Here is an 18197-nt window from a genome sequence, read left to right on the forward strand (position 1 = left end):
CCTCGCGGGGTGGGCAGGGCCTGGCGAAGGGCGCATTGTTTGTGGGCGTGGCTTTTTGTCAGTGGGGGCGTGGTCTGTAGGGGCGGGGCTCTCGAGAGGGCAAGTCCTGCAGGTCGGACGCGAAGTGGGCGTGGCACGGCGGAGCGCGGGGCAACGGGGTGGGCGTGGCCTGGCAATGCACGGACCAGTTTGGGGCGTGGTTTGTTGCGCGGGGGCGTGGCCGGCGGGGGGCGTGTCGCGCGCCGCGTTCCCGCGCGGTCATTCGGAGCACGGCGGCGAGCGGAGCGGAGCGAGAGCGGGGCGGAGCGGATCCAGTCGAGCCGGGGCGCAGCCGCAGCGGGACTCCAGGATGATAAACACGCAGGACAGGTGTGGGCCGGCGTGGGGACCTTTTCCCGCTCCTTCAGTCCGCTTGCTGCGGTTCCCTCTCCCAGCAGGCGGCGGGGGCGGGGCAGGCACCAGGCGGTGTCCGGTAACACCGGGGCTGGGGGGATCAGGCACCGGGTGGTGTCCGGTCACACCGGGGCTGGGGTCCGGCAGTATCTAAGCAGCCTTTGGCTATCAAGCCCGCGCCGTGCCCGCATCCCTACGGAGAGGCCGAGGCCATCCCTCTCGGGCAAGACACGATCTGACCCAGCGCATGGGTACTTTTCTCCGCCGACCAAGCTGCCCTGGGTGTTGGTCCCCTGCTCCGAGTCCCCGGAGTGCCGGTTCCATCACCGGGCGCCCAGGGGTGCGTATGGACCAGCCCTGCTCGTGGCCGCTCCACAGGCTCTATGTTCATTCACCCCTCAGGATCACGGGATGGTTTCGGTTGGAAGGAGCCTTAGAGCTCATCCAGTTCCACTCCCTGCCGAGATCATGTTCTCTGTGTCTGTCTGGCAGCCTCTCAGCTTGCTGCTGCAGGCCGAGTGCAGCATGTCCTCAGAGCCTGCCTTCCCCAACCTCATCACCTCTGCGGTGCTCAGGGAGCTCCCTGGTGTCCAGCACCGATAACCCCGGGACGAAGCAGATGAGCGGCTCTCACCCTCGAGTGCCGAGGCGCGGGCTGGGGTGTGAGGCCAGTGAGGTGCTCGAAAGCTGAGGAGTTGTCTTTCACGTTGTCCAGGGACGAGGCACGGGGTCGGGATCGCGGGGAGCTTAGTGAGTTAAAATTACACCCGCTGGCTGAGCACACTCGCCAGCTTCCAGCTCCGGTTTCAGGCCTTTGCCTGGGAGTTCCTGCAGAGAGAGGCCCTGGTGATGGAAATGCACCTCAGTCTGCACCGAGCCCCTGGGAAGCAGCTCCTCTGGAGAGGAGAGAGGCCTTACGGGAGCACGATCCTGGTTTTTAAGGCCCCAGGGAGCAATGCTGCAGCGGGCTGCTCACCCGCAGATGCACTGATAGATGAGACTTTGTCAGGTGCTGGCACAAACTTCTTCCCAGGGCGCTGCTGAGCATCTGGAGGAAGCAAAACCTTTGAATCCGCACCCCACACTGATGCACTTGCTGCTCTCAGGGCCCCAGCTGCCACCGCCGCATTTTGAGGCACAACCGGGAAGTTTTGGGGGAGAATAGCGGTGCCACACAGGTCTGGGCTTGTGAAGCCTGGGGCTCAGTGGCTGAAGGGGTCTTGTGTTTTGACTCCTGCCTGCGCTGGAGGAAGCCAAACTGGGAAGTGTCTCAAGCTGCTTTGCATGAAATCCGCTGCTTGTCTCTCTTTCCATTTTTTTTTCCACCACTACAGTTCATTATCCAGCTTTTTGATGCCTTGGCCACAGTTGAGGAGTGCTATCAATAGCACATTGTTGGCTGGGGGCTGAGGGAGGAGGGAAAGGAATAACAAAGCTGCCAGCAGCTTTCTGGGGGTGGGGAACTGCAGCGAAGTGCTTTGTCATGCTGCTCGACATCACTGCTGCGGAGCGGGGCGCACACTGGCCCATTGATAGCCTCGCCGCACCGTGCGGAATCGGCACACACAGCCACTGAGCTGGTGTGCTAGGGCTTTGCCCTCAGACCTCTCTGGCACAACTGTTGAACATCCCTGTTTGAAGAGCCGTTCCTGTGGGCACTGCCTGCTGCAGGCCACAGGACATGGGAACGCTGCCTCAGAGAAGGGCTTCGCCAGCCCAGAGGAGCAGGAAACGTGGAGGAATAATATTTGTGTTTCCTCACTATTTGAGATTGTTTTGGTATGAGGTGGTGAGCCAGGATCCAGGGAGATTCTGCCCATGTCCTGGCCTTGTTGTTTGGCCCTCAGAAATGCCACGATTCAGGAGTTTGCAAGCTGGCAAACATTCTAGCGTTCCATGTAGCAGCTCAGGTGATTCCAATAGTGCAGCTCAGTGCTGGGTCTGTGGATACTTTAGCCTCTCTCCCTCGAAGAGAGGGATGATTGGAAAAACACTGTCTTGGGAGCAGCTGGAGCGAGGAGTTTTGGGACAGAAAGTTGTCAGTACGCGCCCCGCAGAGCCCTGCTGCTTGCTCCACGTGTGCACTGAAAGTCCTCACACTCCCCTTTATTTTGGTGGTGGTGCTGACATAGCTCCATGCTGGTGTGTTTATAGTGGGAACACTGGGGAGCAACTGGTTTCTCTGTGTTGCACTGGCAGGCATTGTTAGAGGAATGCTGCTGCGGTGCCGCGCATTGGCAAAGAGGTTTTGTGGTACCAATAGAGGAAGCGATGCTTCAGAAGTGAAATCATTTGCTTTCATCAACATCCTAAAAGCAGGAGCAGATATTAAAATGGTCCTGGAAGAGGTGTTTAGGACATCCAAACAAACTTAGAAACCGCAAGAGAAACCTTTTCCTTGCTCTCAAAAGTAGGTCTGCAGGGCAAACATATAATTTAGGGGGCTGGGGTGGAGGACACTCGTATGATATTTCATTTACGTGTGAAAACATCAAGGTAGATATTGCAGTGTGCTGAAAATCTCTGAAGAACCAGCCATTTCGCTCCTTCTCGTTCTGAAAACGTGAAGCTGCAGCCTCCTCCTGCCAGCCCTGCTGATCTATTTGTGGGTGTTTGTCTGCCGAAAGCGTGTGCTGCTCCGGTTATGCGTTCCAGCCATCTGGAGCTGGCGGGCGGCCCAGCCTCCCTCGTTAGCTGGAGGTTGCTCAGCACTTACGGCTCCATTTCTAACAAAACACCGCTGGGTTCTGATGTGCCTCAGGCCATGAGCATTTTTAATGTGGATGTCCAGGCACTGCTGCCCCGCTTGCTGTCTCCAGCGCACAGGGAGAGAAGCGATTTGGGTTGTGAGGAGCTGCGGTATCCGGAGTGTGATTCCTGCTAATGTAACGTGCTGTTCTCTCTCTTTCTCTTGCAGTAGTATCTTACCTTTGAGTAACTGTCCCCAGCTGCAGTGCTGCAGGCACATCATTCCCGGGCCTCTGTGGTGCTCCTGATGCCCCTCACCCACTGTCGAAGATCCCCGGTGGGCGAGGGGCCAGCAGGGATCCTTCTCTCTCAGCTCTCATATACAAGGTGAGAAAGATCCGTCATCTAAATAATGAGCTGTGTGCGCATTCCAACCACATTCGCTTCCTTTTGTGGCCCAGCAGGAATAGATGCCAAAAGGTCCAAGGCAGCACAGTTAACAGGCAGGTCGCTGAGCGGCATCCACCGCTCTCTGGCTTAAATATCACTGGTTTATTAACAGACAAGGGACCTTTTCCCGAAGGTGTGCAGCAAACAATTCCCCGAGCCCTGTTTTGGCTATGGTGTGCGGAGCCGGCATTGTCAAAACACAAAACAGCTTCTTGGACACCACAAAAAAAGAGGAAACGAGGAGCAGCAAGGTGAAATGCAGAGCGAGGACGGTTGATAAGCTCCTTCCTCTGCCCCAGTCTGGAAGGTGAGGCTGTCGGGGCCTGGGACCTGCTGGAACCAATGCACGGAGTAACTCCTGCCTTCACGACAGGGCGAGGTGGCCGCCCACCTCCAACTGGAACCTTTCTACAACACGTGCGTGGGATGAGCTGGATGAGGAAGGCTTTGTGCCTCTGGGCTTGCTTGGGAGCAGGTGGACCTGCACAGCTCTCCTCTTTTGGCCCTCTGCGTTCCACAGGGCCTCTCCTTTTGGCTTCTGGATGCGGAGACCTGGCTGGTCCTCGCTGCAGAGTAACTGGCACTTGTGCAACTAGTGTTATGGTGGCACGTGTCCATCTCATCTGTCTCCCCTCTGAGACAGGGCAGCTCTTCCCAGCCAGGGAGCAAAGTGCTCTCAGATGAGGGAGCCCAAATTCGTGCTGAGCTCACACATCTGTCTACTCAGGCAGGATTGGTGTCAGAGGCATTAGACCTGATCTTTAATTACTCTGTGGGAGGCACACAGGCTTTATAAGATGAAAAGATACCAGCCCTGTTGGGTCACAGCCACCAAAGCCTTTCCTTGAGATTCATGAGAATCACAGCCATCACGGCTGCTTTCAGAGTTTTCTTTAATGCAGCCCTGGTGAATTTTTAGTGCATGTCTCGCCCCACCTTCTGAGGAAATGTCAGCCTCTGCAGCCTCCTAATAACAACATAGCATCGCTTAACACTATCGAGCTGAGGCATCAGAAGGGTACGGAACTGGAGAAGCCGCAGAGAGGTAGCAGTGAGTACAATGGGCTGCCAGTCAGATAAAGCGGATACAAAGGCTCCAGACAAGTAATGGATTCCCTCTACGTGGGAGGGGATGAGAAATCAGGACTTGCACCCTGTGCGGGCCAGCACGGCCAAGTCCTGTGTGCACACCGGGCAAGGTCCAAGGGCAGAGAAGGGGCTCAGCGTGGAAGGAGCGCTGGTGGCCAGAATGGCAGTGTGAGGTGTTGAGTTTCAGCATGGCCTCGAACTTGTGCGGAAGCATTGGCAGTGGTGTGTGGGCAGGGACTGCTGCCGTCTGGATCACTGCATCCCAGAGATACGGGTGTAACTGCTTCTGGATGTGCTGCTGACGGAGCTGAGCAGAACCTGTCGGAACATCAGGTAACGTAGCTTATCCCAGAGCAGAGTGGGCCATGTTCCCAGCAGTTTGAAGTACAGCCACAGTCCAGGGTTACTGGGACTCTCTCTGCCCCTCTCCATTGTCCCCTCAAGTTAGTGGTGCTGTAGTTACAGCAGGGTGAGCCTTTCAGCTTCAGTGTGACCTTAGAAGGCATCTGGACCCAAAGCTGAAGCACTTTTCACAGCTGTATCAGCTGTCCAGGATCACGGGCTGGCCTTCCTGAAGGAGCCTGCCTCCTCCGGAGCACATGCTCAGTACAACCCTTCTGTAAATTTACCAGCTGGGCTCCCTGTAATTGTTGCTGTCTTTGTGTTAAGAGACTTTCATGCTTGGCCCTTCCTCAAGGGAGCTTTCCTGGAGCTGGGAATGCAGTTGGGATCGGCATCAGGGCTCTGGTGAGCAGAGCTGGCGGGAGGCAGAGGCACAGCACATGCCGACTGCGGGCCTGGGCTTCTCCAGGCACTTGGCCACCGTGGCTCATAACGTCCCTTCTTCTTGTGCTGCCAATGCAGAGGGGCCTCCCCGTCCTTCCTGGGACATCTGAGGAGTGTGGCTAGGGTGGAAAATCCTGTGTGCAATGAATTGCAACCAAGTGCAAACTGGTCCTTGCGGTTTTACTCCCCTGGATTGGGACCGAGGCTGGGGAGCCTGCGGTTTGGGCAGCTCTGTAGGAAAGAGAGCCTCATGGGGGTTTTCACCTGGGTAGCGTGGCTGGGGGTTTGCAGGGGTGACCTAAAAGTGAACGTTTGTTGTGTAAACAGGATTTTGCTTTGAGCAGCTTCCGAAGAATTCAGGGCTGCTGCTTCACAGGCGAAGCCTCTCCCCGGCACCTCACTGCCTCTGGTTTGATGCCTGGAAATTTAACCTCAGCTGCCCAAAGCAGGCTGCGTAACCGTAACCACTGAACCGGGGGAAATGGCTCCCTTCATCTGCAGTTGTGCTGCCTTTGCCTCGTGGGCTGTTGTGTTTGGGACTCGGAAGTGGAAACACCTTGCTTGGTTTGGAGGTCAGGGCAAAGGGCTGAGCCAGGAAAAGCTTTTGCCCTCCTTTTGCAGGCTACTGCCAGTCTGCTTGCATGCTCCCCACCGCATGTGCCAGTCCCAGCCTGCTTTTCTCACCTTCCTTACCTTGGCATGGCTCACACTGGGCTCTCACCGCTGGCTCTGCAGCAGCATTGCCGGCAGTGGTCGGTTTTTACCGGAGCAGCTGGTTCCTTAGCACACTTGGCTTAAAACCCATAAAACTTGGCAGCAGGCGCAGCCACCAAGACTTCCTTCAGACTCAAATGAACTATTTCCTGCAGGATATTCATTCTGGTGAAGTGTAAACTTACTTGTTTTTCAGCTTGGCTTTGTGGGCTTGAAACGCCCACTCCTTGCTTCCTCTGCTCAGGTCACCACAGCCGAGCCATTCCTGATGTGCATGCAGTGTTCCTTTGCAGTGGCTGCTGCCCTGTCCTGACAGCCAAGCCAAGAAGGGGCTCTTTTAATACGTGTCCTAGTAGGAATTTAAGCGCTGGGACAGCCTGGAAAGGTGTTTTTGCTGAACCATTGGTCTTTCAGCGATGTTTTTACCTGAGCAGCTTAAAACATCAACAAGAATCTGTGGGAAGTGGTGTCCCTCAGGGTTCCATACTGGGACCAGTGCTGTTTAATATTTTCATTGATGATACAGACAACGAGATCGAGAGCACCCTCAGCAAGTCTGCAGATGACATGGAACTGAGTGGGGCAGTTGTCACGCCAGATGTCATCCAGAAAGACCTGGACAGGCTGGAGAGGCGGGGCTGTGTGAACCACATGAAGATCAACAAGGGCAAGGTCCTGCACCTGGGTCAGGGCAATCCCCCACAAATTCAGTCTGGGTGGAGAATTGATTGGGAGCAGCTCTGAGGAGAAGGACTTGCGGTGCTGGGGGAGGAGGGGCTCAGCTTGAGCTGCAATGTGCACTCACAGCCCAGAAACTACTCGTGTCCTGGGCTGCACCCAGAGCAGGGGGGCCAGGGAGGGAGGGGATTCTGCCCTTCTGCTCCACTCGGTGAGACCCACCTGGAGCCCGTGTCCAGCTCTGGAGTCCTCAGCACAGGGAGGATATGGAGCTGTGGAAGTGAGGCCAGAGGAGGCCTCGGAGATGATGCAAGGGCTGGAGCACCTCCCATCCAAGGACAGGCTGGGAGAGTTGCGGTTGTTGAGCCTGGAGAAGAGAAGGCTGCAGGGACACCTTGGAGCAGCTTCCAGTACTGAAAGGGGCTTCAGGAAAGCTGGGGAAGGGCCCTTGATCAGGGAGGGCAGTGGTAGGATGAAGGGAATGGTTTTCAGCTGAGAGAGAGGAGATGGAGATGAGATCCTAGGGAGAAATGTTTTGCTCTGAGGGTGGGGAGGCCCTGGCCCAGGTTGCCCAGAGCAGGGGTGGCTGCCCCATCTCTGGAGGTGTTCAAGGCCAGGTTGGATGGGGCTTGGAGCCCCTGATCCAGTGGGAGGTGTCCCTGCCCATGGCAGGGGGTGGAACTGGATGAGCTTTGAGGTCCCTTCCAGCCTGAACCATTCCATGATTCTGTAAGAAGACAACTGCTTGAGAAGCCATGATGCCGAGGGCTCTGCCACCCTATCTCTGGGTGCCACCGCAGCTACAGTATTAATGCGGGAACCAAATGGATTTCGTTGTTCCATGGGGCTGTTTGCACCACAATGTGGAAATCATTACTAGCAAGCGAAGCGCCTTTGAAAGCTGCCAGGGGGAGGAAAGAGTTCTGACCACGGACTGGTTTTCTAGGAGTTGTTGAACCACATCCAAGGTGGCCTGCATGCCCGGCTTTCCCGTTCGAGCAGCACTGGAGAAGGATGGAAGAGTTTGTGGTCTGGAAAACCCTCATTGCCATCTATCAGTCTGCGGAGCTGCTGTGGGGTGGGGTTCTCTGCACTGTGTCTGTTCCTCCCAAACCATTTGGCATCCTAGCTGGCTATAAACCCCAGAAAGGCGATTTGTGGTCACCCCCTTAAACAAGGAGAACGCGTTGGGATAGGGGAGATGATGGAACTGGTTGGACTGCGGCAGCAGGCACTCTTCCAGCCTGTTATTCCAGTTTGTTCTTGGAAGGGTGGTTCTGAACCACCCTGCGGGGATGCGCTGGGACCTGTGGGAGCAAACAGACTCTTGCTGTTCAGGATTTTAATGTAGTGTATGTATGCCAAACAGGGCTGGAACATCACTGCGAGGTCTGCAGGCTCATTGTGGTGTGTTCCTGAGTGGAGAAAGGGGGAGGGGAGAAATGAAACATCCTTCTAGTAAAGCTGTAACATGATTGATCTTGTATTTCCATCTCAGTATAAACAGGGTGAACGTGCCCTCGCTATTCTGTTCTTTATTGGTGTGTTGGATTAGAATAAGCGCAGGGGCACGCAGGTAGCTCAGCACAGCTCTAGAGCACTTGTTCAGAGCGCTGGGACTTGGGCAGGAGCTCACAACCACAGGAGCTGGGGGGAGCCCCACAGCGGGGAGCGCTAGAGGCGGAAACTTTGGGCATACTAGCCTGTAAGGGCTCGTTAGTCCAGAGGCTGCTCCCTCTAGAACCACAGTTCCTCTGTGTGCTCCTTTAAGCCCAATATCTCACAGTTCAGGTCACAGCCTCAGGGACAGGTTTATTGAACCCGCTCTGAGCTCTCCTCTCTCCCCAGCGCAGGACGAGAAGATCACTGTTAACCAAGATGTCCCAGTGCACGAAGGGAAGCCTCACATTGTCCATTTCCAGTACAAGGTCACAGAGGTGAAGACGTCCTCCTGGGATGCAGTGCTCTCTAACCAGAGCCTCTTTGTGGAAATCCCGGATGGATTATTAGCCGATGGAAGCAAAGAAGGGTGAGTTCAGGACCCCAGAGCTGTGTCTGTGGCTCTCCAGGGAGCAGGACTTCGCTCCCCTGGGTGATGCTGCATGTGTTGGGGAGGATAATGGGCTGCGTGTACGGCAGCTTTGTTCCTGGTCTGTGCATCCAAAACGTGTTCTCTTCCCTCGGTCTCTCATACCCGCATTTTCCCCCTAGTGACCATTTCAGAAGGGTTACTGGGTTTTGAGTCCCTGTGCTAATGGAAAAAAGCAGTAAACGAGTGGAGCGATTCCTTGCATCCTTTGGTACAGAAAATCTGCAAGCCTTTCTCCGCTTTTTGTTCTGCTGGCCACTTGGCAAGCTGGCTTTGGCAGGCGTCCCCCCTCTGTCAGGGGAAAAAGCTTCCATTATCTGGATGCGCCCCGGCTCATCCATAGGTGGATCTGTGCTGGAGTGTGGCTACGCAGGTGCCGGGTGCTGCCAGCGCCTGCTTTTCCTCTGTTGGCAGCAGACGGTGGTGTTTTGTCCAGACAGCTCTGCTCTGGGAAGTTTGGGTAAACGCAGCTTCCAGAGCAGCTCCTGCCTGCCAGGCGCTTTGCCGGAGCTCTCTGCGGGCGCCAAGCACAGTAGCGTAGATGTGGCTGGACTGGATTCCTCTGTGGAGCGCTCCAAAGTGCTCCTGCATCTCCCAGAAGGCTTCATCCCTAAATGACACCAGCTAATTAAGAAAAAAACTTCCCTGGCACCCTCTGTGAGTGCCAGTGTCCTGTGATCTCATGCTTGTCCTGTTTGAATCCTGGTCAGATTGTGTAGCTGCTGCCATCGGTCCCTAAACCCCTTTGCTATCCACGTGCCGGCTCTCCTGGGAGCGGGTCATACCAGGAGGGCACTGTTAATTTAGCTGGGTAAAGCAGCCAAGAAGAGGCTTATAATTAAACCAGTTCATTACCATATTACCTAAGCTCTTGCTAATTTGATTCTCCTTTGACTCTCGCTGACTGGTGATGGGAGCCAGGTTTGTCCCTGCTCCTGCAGCCTAAGTGGTGACAAGGCCAGTGGTGACAGGGATGGCTCCGCTTGCTGATCACGGGGCTCAGAGAGGGGTTGATGCCACGCTGCTTCCATCAGGAGGCTAGGCGGCAGGAATCATTCAGCTGGAGAGGCAGAAAGTAGGGATTCAGGAGTGTGCTGCCCAGCTGATGCGTTCAGGGAGCAGCTTTGCCTTCAGGGAGGATTTTCTCCTCTCCTCTGCCTGCCATAAGCCCTGCTTTTCCCTTCTCATTAAGCACAAAACTTTCAGATCCCCTTGGCCAGCGGAGGGGATGTAGTCTGGGTCTGGAACAGCTTCCCAAGTAGGAAGGCTCCATAAAAAAACACTGGCGGGTGGAGATGGGTGTTGATGCGGGAGCGCAATGACCTGAGGGGTGATGGGTGTGAGGACAGCACGGAGCTCTGCGAGCAGGAAGCCCATTGTTTCAGCACCCATTGTCTGCTGGAAGGGCGCTGTAAACAAGGCCTGAACCCATCCAATGGATAATGCTGAGGCTTCCTCAGGCCAGGACTTCCAGTCACTGATGTTCCCTTGTCCTCTTCCTCCCTGGCAGGCTGTCAGCACTGCTTGAGTTTGCTGAGGAAAAGATGAAAGTCAACTACGTCTTCATTTGCTTCCAAAAAAGCAGAGAGGACAGAGGTGAGAAGTCGCCCTGCTGTCAGGGCGGATCCTGGGTCTGGAACGGTGCACAAGAATCTGGGGTTCCCAAGCAGGGCTCCATGGGAAAGGTTGGATGCAGCTGAGCCCCCTGATCCAGTGGGAGGTGTCCGTGCCCAGAGCAGGGGATGGAACTGGATGGGCTTTGAGGTCCCTTCCAACTCAAACCATTCTGTGATTCAATGAAATGTTCCATGCATAGTTTTCACATTGTCCTTACAAAACAGAAATAGCTTTTGTAGGGAAAACGAGCCCTTTCCTTAGCCTGGGGCAGAGAGAGCGGTCTGGTCTCTCCAGCTGGTACCGCTTACCTTACTTACTGCAATTGAATTCTTCCCAGTGCTGACATGGGGAAAACTGCTACTGAGCACCTCAGGGTGTTTTATTGCCCAGCAATTGGGGAATATTTCTCCTTCAGTGAAGAGCAAAGGTGTCTGGCTGGCACCAGCTTTCTGCGATTAGGAAATGACCTCTTGGAGCTCATTGCCCTGATGTTCATCTGATTTATAAAGATCCTCTGGCAGTTTTGCCCTCTCTAGGCTGATGGGTACTCCTGGCACAGGCCAGAGGTGCGCATGGCTTAAAGAGGGCTGCATTAGGATCTAAAGATTACAGCACAAACAGGAAGCTTGAGGGGATCTGTGGTGAGGCACCAAGCTGTGGATGTGTCACTTTAAATCTTACACAGGCAGCACGGTAACCGAGCAATCGCCATGGCAGGAGTAATCCAAACCTTAATTCTAATTTTACTCTGCTGCCTTCTCTGAAGTGAAGGACGTTATGCGAGCTGAGCCATGCTGAGCCCAGGAAGATGTCATTCCCTGGTACAATGCCAAGAATGACCACCTGACTAAGCCCTTGCTGTAATGTCCCCACTGCAGGCCACACAGGGACCACACAGCGGCTCCCTCCAGGAGACATCTGATGCCGGGGTTGTTTTCAAATGTGGGCTGGGGCTGTGCATTGCTCTTGGACCTGGCTGTTTTCCCTGCCACCTTTGGGGCTCGCAGGGTGCTGAGATCTGTGTTAAAAACATTAGGTGCTGTGGGATGGCAAAGGTGCCGGGAGGTAACCAGCCACGGCTGCATCTCAGAGGGGACAGAACAGATGTTGCAGGGTAAACATGGATGAACCTGGGCAACTCAAGCCCTTCTGCACTTAGAAGTGTCCGTGATGAGTGCAGGGACAGATAAAGCCTCCCGTGTGTGAGGGCCATCACGTTACAGTGGTCTCTCCATTCAGGAAGCTCTGGATGTGCTGGCAGAGAGTGTGCCAAGCATGTTGATATTCATGGCCTCGGGGCGACGCAGGTGAAGAGGGCCATTCCTGGTGCTAATGTTTTCCTTCTCTTTGGTAGCTCCGCTCCTGAAGACGTTCAGCTTCTTGGGCTTTGACATCGTACGGCCCGGCCACCCCTCTGTCCCGTCGCGGCCAGATGTGATGTTCATGGTGTACCCCCTGGACCAGAACTCTTCCTCAGATGAAGAATAGCTGCAGCGGGGACACTGCAGCGGCACACAGACACCATGGAGGGGAGAGGGGGATGTCTCCTTTCCTGAGGAAAGGGAAAACGAGATTCTGAGGGACTGACCCTACATTTCTCATTGTAGATTGGCTACGTATCCGGAGTTGACTGTCGCGTTGAAACATGTTGACTAGAGAACTCTACACACATGTAATCACCAAATAGTAAATGGGAGATGGTTCTGGACTGTGAGGCTGCATGGGGCCAGCCACAGGGCCCCTGGGTAGTGCAGAGGTGGGCACAGCACTGGCTGCTTGGCCTCTCTAAGCCTGTGCTGGCCCTTCCCACGGCCTGCTGCACACTCAGCAGACAGACTGCACTCGTTTCTCAGTTTCAGGTGTGTTTGGGGCATCAGGAGGAACCATGTGCCAGTTTAACCATTAACACTACCGTGCGTCCTGGCTCAGGGCAGCCAGCACTGCTCTAACTGCTCTAACCTTTTCATTTTAAAACCTCTTGCTCTTCCAACATTTGTTTTCAGCAGTCTTAACCCTGTCCTGTGTTACCCCTGCGCTACCGCAGCCTTCAATAAAAGGGGCGTTTGGATGAACCCCATGCAGCCGGTGCTGCTTATTCGACAGGAGCTGAGCTCTGGAAGGTGGTTGGGGTTTCAGAGGTCAGGTGAGTGCTGGGAGCGAAACTTCTGCTCTGTGGGAGTGCCTCCTTCCCTGCCTCTGGTGGTTGAGATGCTCCAAAGGGCCAAAAACACTCAGGCCTTCAGCCAAGGACGGGTGCAGAGCAGGCCTAGGGTCATCACTGCACCTCTATCCTCATTCCTTGCCTTCCCAGAAGGATCTGGAGACTTCAGGTACTGAGGGAGCAGCAGTATCCAAGCCAAAGGGGGTCACAGGCATGGATGGTGGCTCCGCTGCTCACTGTGGGTGCTCTCCCCATCCAGGGGCTCTCCTGGGATGGAGCCATGAGGTGGCAGTGCTGGCAGCAGTTGCCCTTTCTGCCTGCTCCTTCTAATCCTGGCAAATGCGGTTGTGCTGCATCTCTGCGCCCCATGGCTGTGACCTGGCCAGCTCTGTGCCCTGCGGCGGTGACCTGGCCAGGGTGTTCACACACTGTGCCTGGAAGAGGCATTCAGGAGCTCTCTCTGGCCCGGCTGCACACCAATGGACTTGTTGTCCTTGTGCTGTGTTGTGCTCCTGCCGATCAGCAGAGGAGTTTCGTTAAAAGCTGAGCCACTCCATTCCATCCTGGTCAGTGTTGTCTGAGGAGAGCGGTGGGGTACAAGGTGTGAATAAATCCTCTGAAAGTCAGTATCCTTTCCCCGCTGCTGAAGGGAAAGAGCCAGAGCCTCTGCTCCTCCTCAGCGGGACCTCAATTCCTGTCGGGTTCGATGCTGGTGCCTGTGTTGCTGGTAGTGGCTCTGCCTTGTCCTTTCCTGCAGGCCTGGAGCTGTGGCTCTGCAACCGGCATCATCCCTTGGTGCAGGGACGAAGGACACCTCACACCAATTCCCAGCTGAACCAAGGCTGAGTTCCAGGTCTGGCTTTTGCAGTGCCAGGTTTTATCCCTTGTCACTCCTGGCTGCCTCCTGGCTTTTCTGCCTGCATCAGGGCCCTGCTGCCAGCCCATGGTGCTCAGCTGCTGGCACCGCTTAATGGCATGGCAGAGGACCCATTTTGCTCCTTCCCTATGGGTAAAATCCACTGGTAAAGGGCAAGACCCTGGTCCTGGGCACTCTCGGTGAGGATGAGCATTAATCTGCTGCAGTTACTGGGTTGCACCAGTGCCTGTGCTGCTCTGCCATGGACCAAGTCCCTCCCTGTTTGGCTCAAGCAAGTGTGATCAAAGGTAAAGGTCTGGGATCACTGAGTGTCTCAAGAAACGCCCTCTGGAAAACCTAAAGGTACTTTGAATTTCTCTGGGAGCTGCACGGTTCACTCCACCATGAGCTGGAGCAGCCAACATGGCCCTGGGGCTGGTGGCAGTGGCACAGACATCGCTGCAGGTTGAGCCTGAGTCTCCTGACCCCAACTGTCAGGGCTGAGCGCTCAGCATCCGTGGGTGGAGGGGGCGGATCCAGGGCCGGGTGGGTGCTGGGGGCAGGAGCTGCTGCCCCCTGGGTGCCAGGAGCAGTGAGACTGATTGTGCCCTCTCAGATGCCCCAAGGATGAGGATTGCCCCCCCATCCTGACTGGGGCCAAAGGACCAGAAGTGGGGGGAGCAGGAAGAAAAAGCCACCCTCACAGGTTTGTGATTGTCTCTTAAAAAGATTTATTCTCTCTCCTCACCCGAATGTACAAAGGTGAGAAGAGCACAGTTTGTATATATATATATTTATATATATATATATATAAAAAAACAAGGAACTCGGTAATAATGTACACTTTACAGAGGGCAGGAAGACTGAAATGAAACCCAACACAGCAACGCCAATGGAAACAAGAGCTATAAACACTGAGGGTCCGATGCTCAGCCAGCCGCCAACACTAGGGACCCCATGGTGCGGGAGCCACCCCACGGGCCAGCACGAACCAGGACAGCATCAGACCTCAAACCTAGTCTGCATAAACCATTGTTTCAGTTAACACCTACAGGGAGACTCAACTGGGACCCAACTGGGAGCCAACTCCCCCTGACCCATGCCTGCACCCCGCCCATCCTCCTCTGCACCCCTCAAGCCGCCAGTGGGCCCAGCGGTGCCAGAGCCAGGCTCTGCTGGACCACAATGCTGCTCCCCGGTGGGATGCAGGGCTCCCCCCGTCACCCCGACGTCCCCAACCCGTCAGATGTGGCACAGGGGGTCCTCGGCATCGCCCCTGTCCCTGCGGAGCGGGCCAGGCCCCACGGCTCCATCTCCTGGCAAAGACAACGAAAAGTAGGAGGAAGGTGAGTGGAACAACACAAGCGGGCTGGGCGGCCACGCTGCCAGCACCTGAACTGGGGCTGCGACCAGTGGGTGCCTCCTTTCCAACTGGGTGAACTAGGATGGAGGGGACCGGGGCAGGGGAGGGAAGAAAACAAAACCCAAAACAACAGCTTTCAAACAATCGCTTTTTACAGTATGTACAGAGCCCGGCGGCAGAGCATCCCAGTACAGCAGCCCCTGAGCTGGTGCGATGCAGACAGACACACGCCCAAGCGCGCCGGCACACGGGAAGAGCAGGACAGCTGCGGGGCCGAGGTAGAGCAGCAGCTCTGGGAGCAGAGCACCAGAAAGCCCCTGTCCTGGGGGCAGCCGGGAGCGGGAACCGGCTTCCTCCAGGGCCTGGTGCCCCGAAGCGAGGCTGGCACAGCCTCTGGCAGAGCCTAAGTGTGCTTGTTCCTCGCTGTGCTCTGCCCGGGGAAGCTGGGCGTAAGGAGGGCCATGGGCATAGCTCCCGCACTGACTGGCTCGGGCACACCTGCTGGGGCTGGGAGAGAGGAGACACGTGGCATCTGCAGTCACAGATTGGAGCCACTGTGAAGCCTGCGGGCAGGGGCTCCAGGCAGCTCTGGACCCCACGTGGAGGAGCCCAAGTGGCCGCAGAGCGATGGGTGCAGCTCCCAGCCCCATCGAGCCCCAGCTCCTTTGGCAGAGGTGGCTTGGCCAGGGCCGGGGCCGGATGCAGACCCTAGCTCCCCAGCACCATCAGCCACGCACCAGCAACTCCTGCTAGTGCCGGCACAAAGTGGCGGGCATTGTGGGGCACAGGATGGGCTGTGGGACTGGCAGGGCTAAGCCCCACATCCAGCACCTGCCTGTGCCCTACAGTCGCCTCCGGCCAGCCTGACTCCCAGCCCCCGTGCGAGCCAGCCCTTCCCTTCCTGAGACCGCTGCTCCACATAGGCTCGCCTTGGTGAGAAGCAGATGGAGGCAGCGCCCAGTCCCGTGGCGCTCAGCCTCATCCAGAAGCAGTGGCTCACAGGGTCCCAAATGCATGGAGAAACTGTAGTGCTTCCGTTTCCTCTTCATATGCACCGGGCAGGCAATCACCCCCACTCCGAGCACTGGTGCCCAGTAGAATAAATATTTCCGCAGGTACCAGCTCACCAGGGGGAGGGTGTGGAGGGGAGTCAGTGTGTGTCTGGCATCAGGGGAGAAGACACAGTCTGCCTCGGCTCCTGGCAGGAACGTCGAGTGGAACGAGTGACACCATTCAACTGATGTCTAACGGAGTCTCCGGCGCTTCCCTAAGTAAGCCAGCCACACGGCTCATCCAGCCCAGGCATCCTGGCGCCTCACTTCCTGCCGCAACCCAAGTGCAAGTCAGCTCCCGCCACCGGCAGCGCCGGCCAAGCCCCGGACCCCCAGCATCCCCATCCAGGCAACCTCCAGCCCAGCCGTGCTGGCACCACAGGAGCATAGCCTTACCGTTCTCACCTCCGGGGAGGTGGGTAGAGGGAGGGGGCAGAGCCTTGCTGGCTGGCAACGATGGCTGTGGAGGAGAGACCTGCAGAGGAGAGGCAGCATTAGGAGCTGGCAGCCTGGGATGGGCACCAAGCTGTGCCAGGGGAGCTGGGAAACACCAGATTTGGCCAAAGCCAAGCCCCAGCATGAGGCGCCAGGTGGCTCTGTCTCTGTCCTGAGGCCAGGCGCTCACCTGTTGCATAGGGCAGGTTGTACTGCGCTGGGAGCAGTGAGTACCCGAGGTGGTGGTGGTGATGATGCGTCGAGAGCAGGCGCTGAGAGGGCGAGGTGCGGGGTCGGTCAGTGCTGCGCTCTCCCCCGCTGGCTCCTCCGACACTGCTGCAGCTCCCACCGCCTCCCACCACCCCACAGCCGCTGCGGTCCCGCTCCTGAGATGTCTTCTCACTTATCTGGGGAGGAAAAGCAGATGCGTGCTGAGGGGCTACACCAGGGCGTGGCAGAGCATGGGACCCACACCAGGCACTTGAGGCTGCTCTGTTGGGATGATTCCCCCTGCCTTGCCCAAATGCTTGCCACCACACCACTGGGAGATGACAGAACATCCGGGGACCAGCCCAAAAGCAGCAGTGCAAATGCAGGTCCCATTTCAGGTAGCTCTTTCCTGCCCCTGCATCATCCCAGCACAGCCCAGGAGGAGCTTCCGACTCTGCACTGCCCTGGGATGGAGCAGGCCCCTGCATCCCACCCACCATCGCCAGGGTTGAGGACAAGCAGTGCCAGATCACTGCGGGGCCTGGAGAAGCCCTGGGGCTCCTCCAAGCCAGCCCTGCCCACAGATTTGGCTTCTCCATCCCAAAGGGGCTGTGGTGTGGGATTTCTCCTTGCCCTCAGGTCTCCCACAGCAGCAGGAATGGCAAAAACCATTCAGGCTCAGGGCTAGTCACAGGATCCAGGGACCATCCCAAAGCTCACACAGGGAGCCGGGCAAAGCCAGTGCCTTCCCAACTCTCACCGTGGGCGATTTGCTCTTGTAGTGGCTGGCATGCTGCTGCAGGATGTCCAGGGCCTTGGACTCCGAGCTGGATTTACAGCTCACGCTGGGGCTGGATCGGGACTTGTCACTCTCATCGCTGCCAGATGCCTTGCTCCCGTATGGAGAGAAGGAATAGCTGGAGGGTAGGTATGAGCCTGAGGGGAAAGAGATGGCAGTCAGGGCATGAGTTGTCTTTGGACAGAACAGCCAGAGCACATAGCTCCGTACATGTGCCTTCAGGAGTGAGAGGATGTCCCACAGGCATTCCCTGCTCCAGGAGCTGGGACAGGGATGTCCCCGAGAAGGCCCCGGCTGCCTACCTGGGTAGTTCTGCATCATGACGGTGGGCATGGCACGGTAGCTGGGGTGGTTGGGGTCATACGACTGGCTGTAGGAGTAGCCGTGCATGTAGGGGATGTAGGACTGGTGCTGCGTGAGGGGTGATGACACGGGGACATGGACGCTGGGTCTGGGGTCCTTCCCCACCAGACGAGCCTCCTCGGTGGGGGTCAGCTTGCACTCGGAGCTCGTGCTCTCTTTCCCATCCTCCTTGGACGCAGCTTCTTTGCTTCGATTCCTTTCTTCCTTCAACTTGCGGTCCCTCTCCTCTTTCCACCGCTCATCCTCTGTCTTGATGTCCGAGTACTTCGCCGGGTACACATAGGTCCACATCCGGGGCTCCGCTTCCTGCAAGAATCAGCCAACCATCAGAGCAGTAGCCTCCTCCCAGCCCCACCCACCCCAAAAACAGGCTGGACTGGGAGGAGACCAGGAACCCCACTCCACTTCCCCAGGCTTTCCTTGGCCCATCCATGGCCTCCTAGCCCCAAGGAAA

At 56.6% G+C, this 18197-nt stretch overlaps 2 protein-coding genes across 2 annotated transcripts in view; one reads left to right on the plus strand and one right to left on the minus strand.

The window, feature by feature from the left end:
• Window positions 1-334: 334 nt before the first annotated feature.
• Window positions 335-12556, plus strand: OAZ2 (ornithine decarboxylase antizyme 2). The gene is given in 6 exon segments (XM_009567231.2): window positions 335-369; window positions 3311-3386; window positions 3388-3468; window positions 8652-8827; window positions 10398-10483; window positions 11859-12556. Coding segments are annotated over 6 exon segments (573 nt in total). The 5' UTR covers window positions 335-349; the 3' UTR covers window positions 11993-12556.
• Window positions 12557-15583: 3027 nt separating this feature from the next.
• ZNF609 (zinc finger protein 609) overlaps window positions 15584-18197 on the minus strand; it is a 33209-nt gene continuing 30595 nt past the window's right edge. Inside the window, exons 5-8 of the mRNA XM_054077657.1 lie at window positions 17683-18049; window positions 17342-17517; window positions 16562-16778; window positions 15584-16411 (exon numbers count right to left, since the gene is read on the minus strand). Coding sequence (XP_053933632.1) covers window positions 16338-16411; window positions 16562-16778; window positions 17342-17517; window positions 17683-18049 — 834 coding nt within the window. The 3' untranslated portion in view covers window positions 15584-16337. The remainder of the gene's footprint in view (window positions 16412-16561; window positions 16779-17341; window positions 17518-17682; window positions 18050-18197) is intronic.

The sequence above is a fragment of the Cuculus canorus genome, chromosome 12 (genome assembly GCF_017976375.1).
Source record: "Cuculus canorus isolate bCucCan1 chromosome 12, bCucCan1.pri, whole genome shotgun sequence".
NCBI classification, from domain to species: domain Eukaryota; kingdom Metazoa; phylum Chordata; class Aves; order Cuculiformes; family Cuculidae; genus Cuculus; species Cuculus canorus.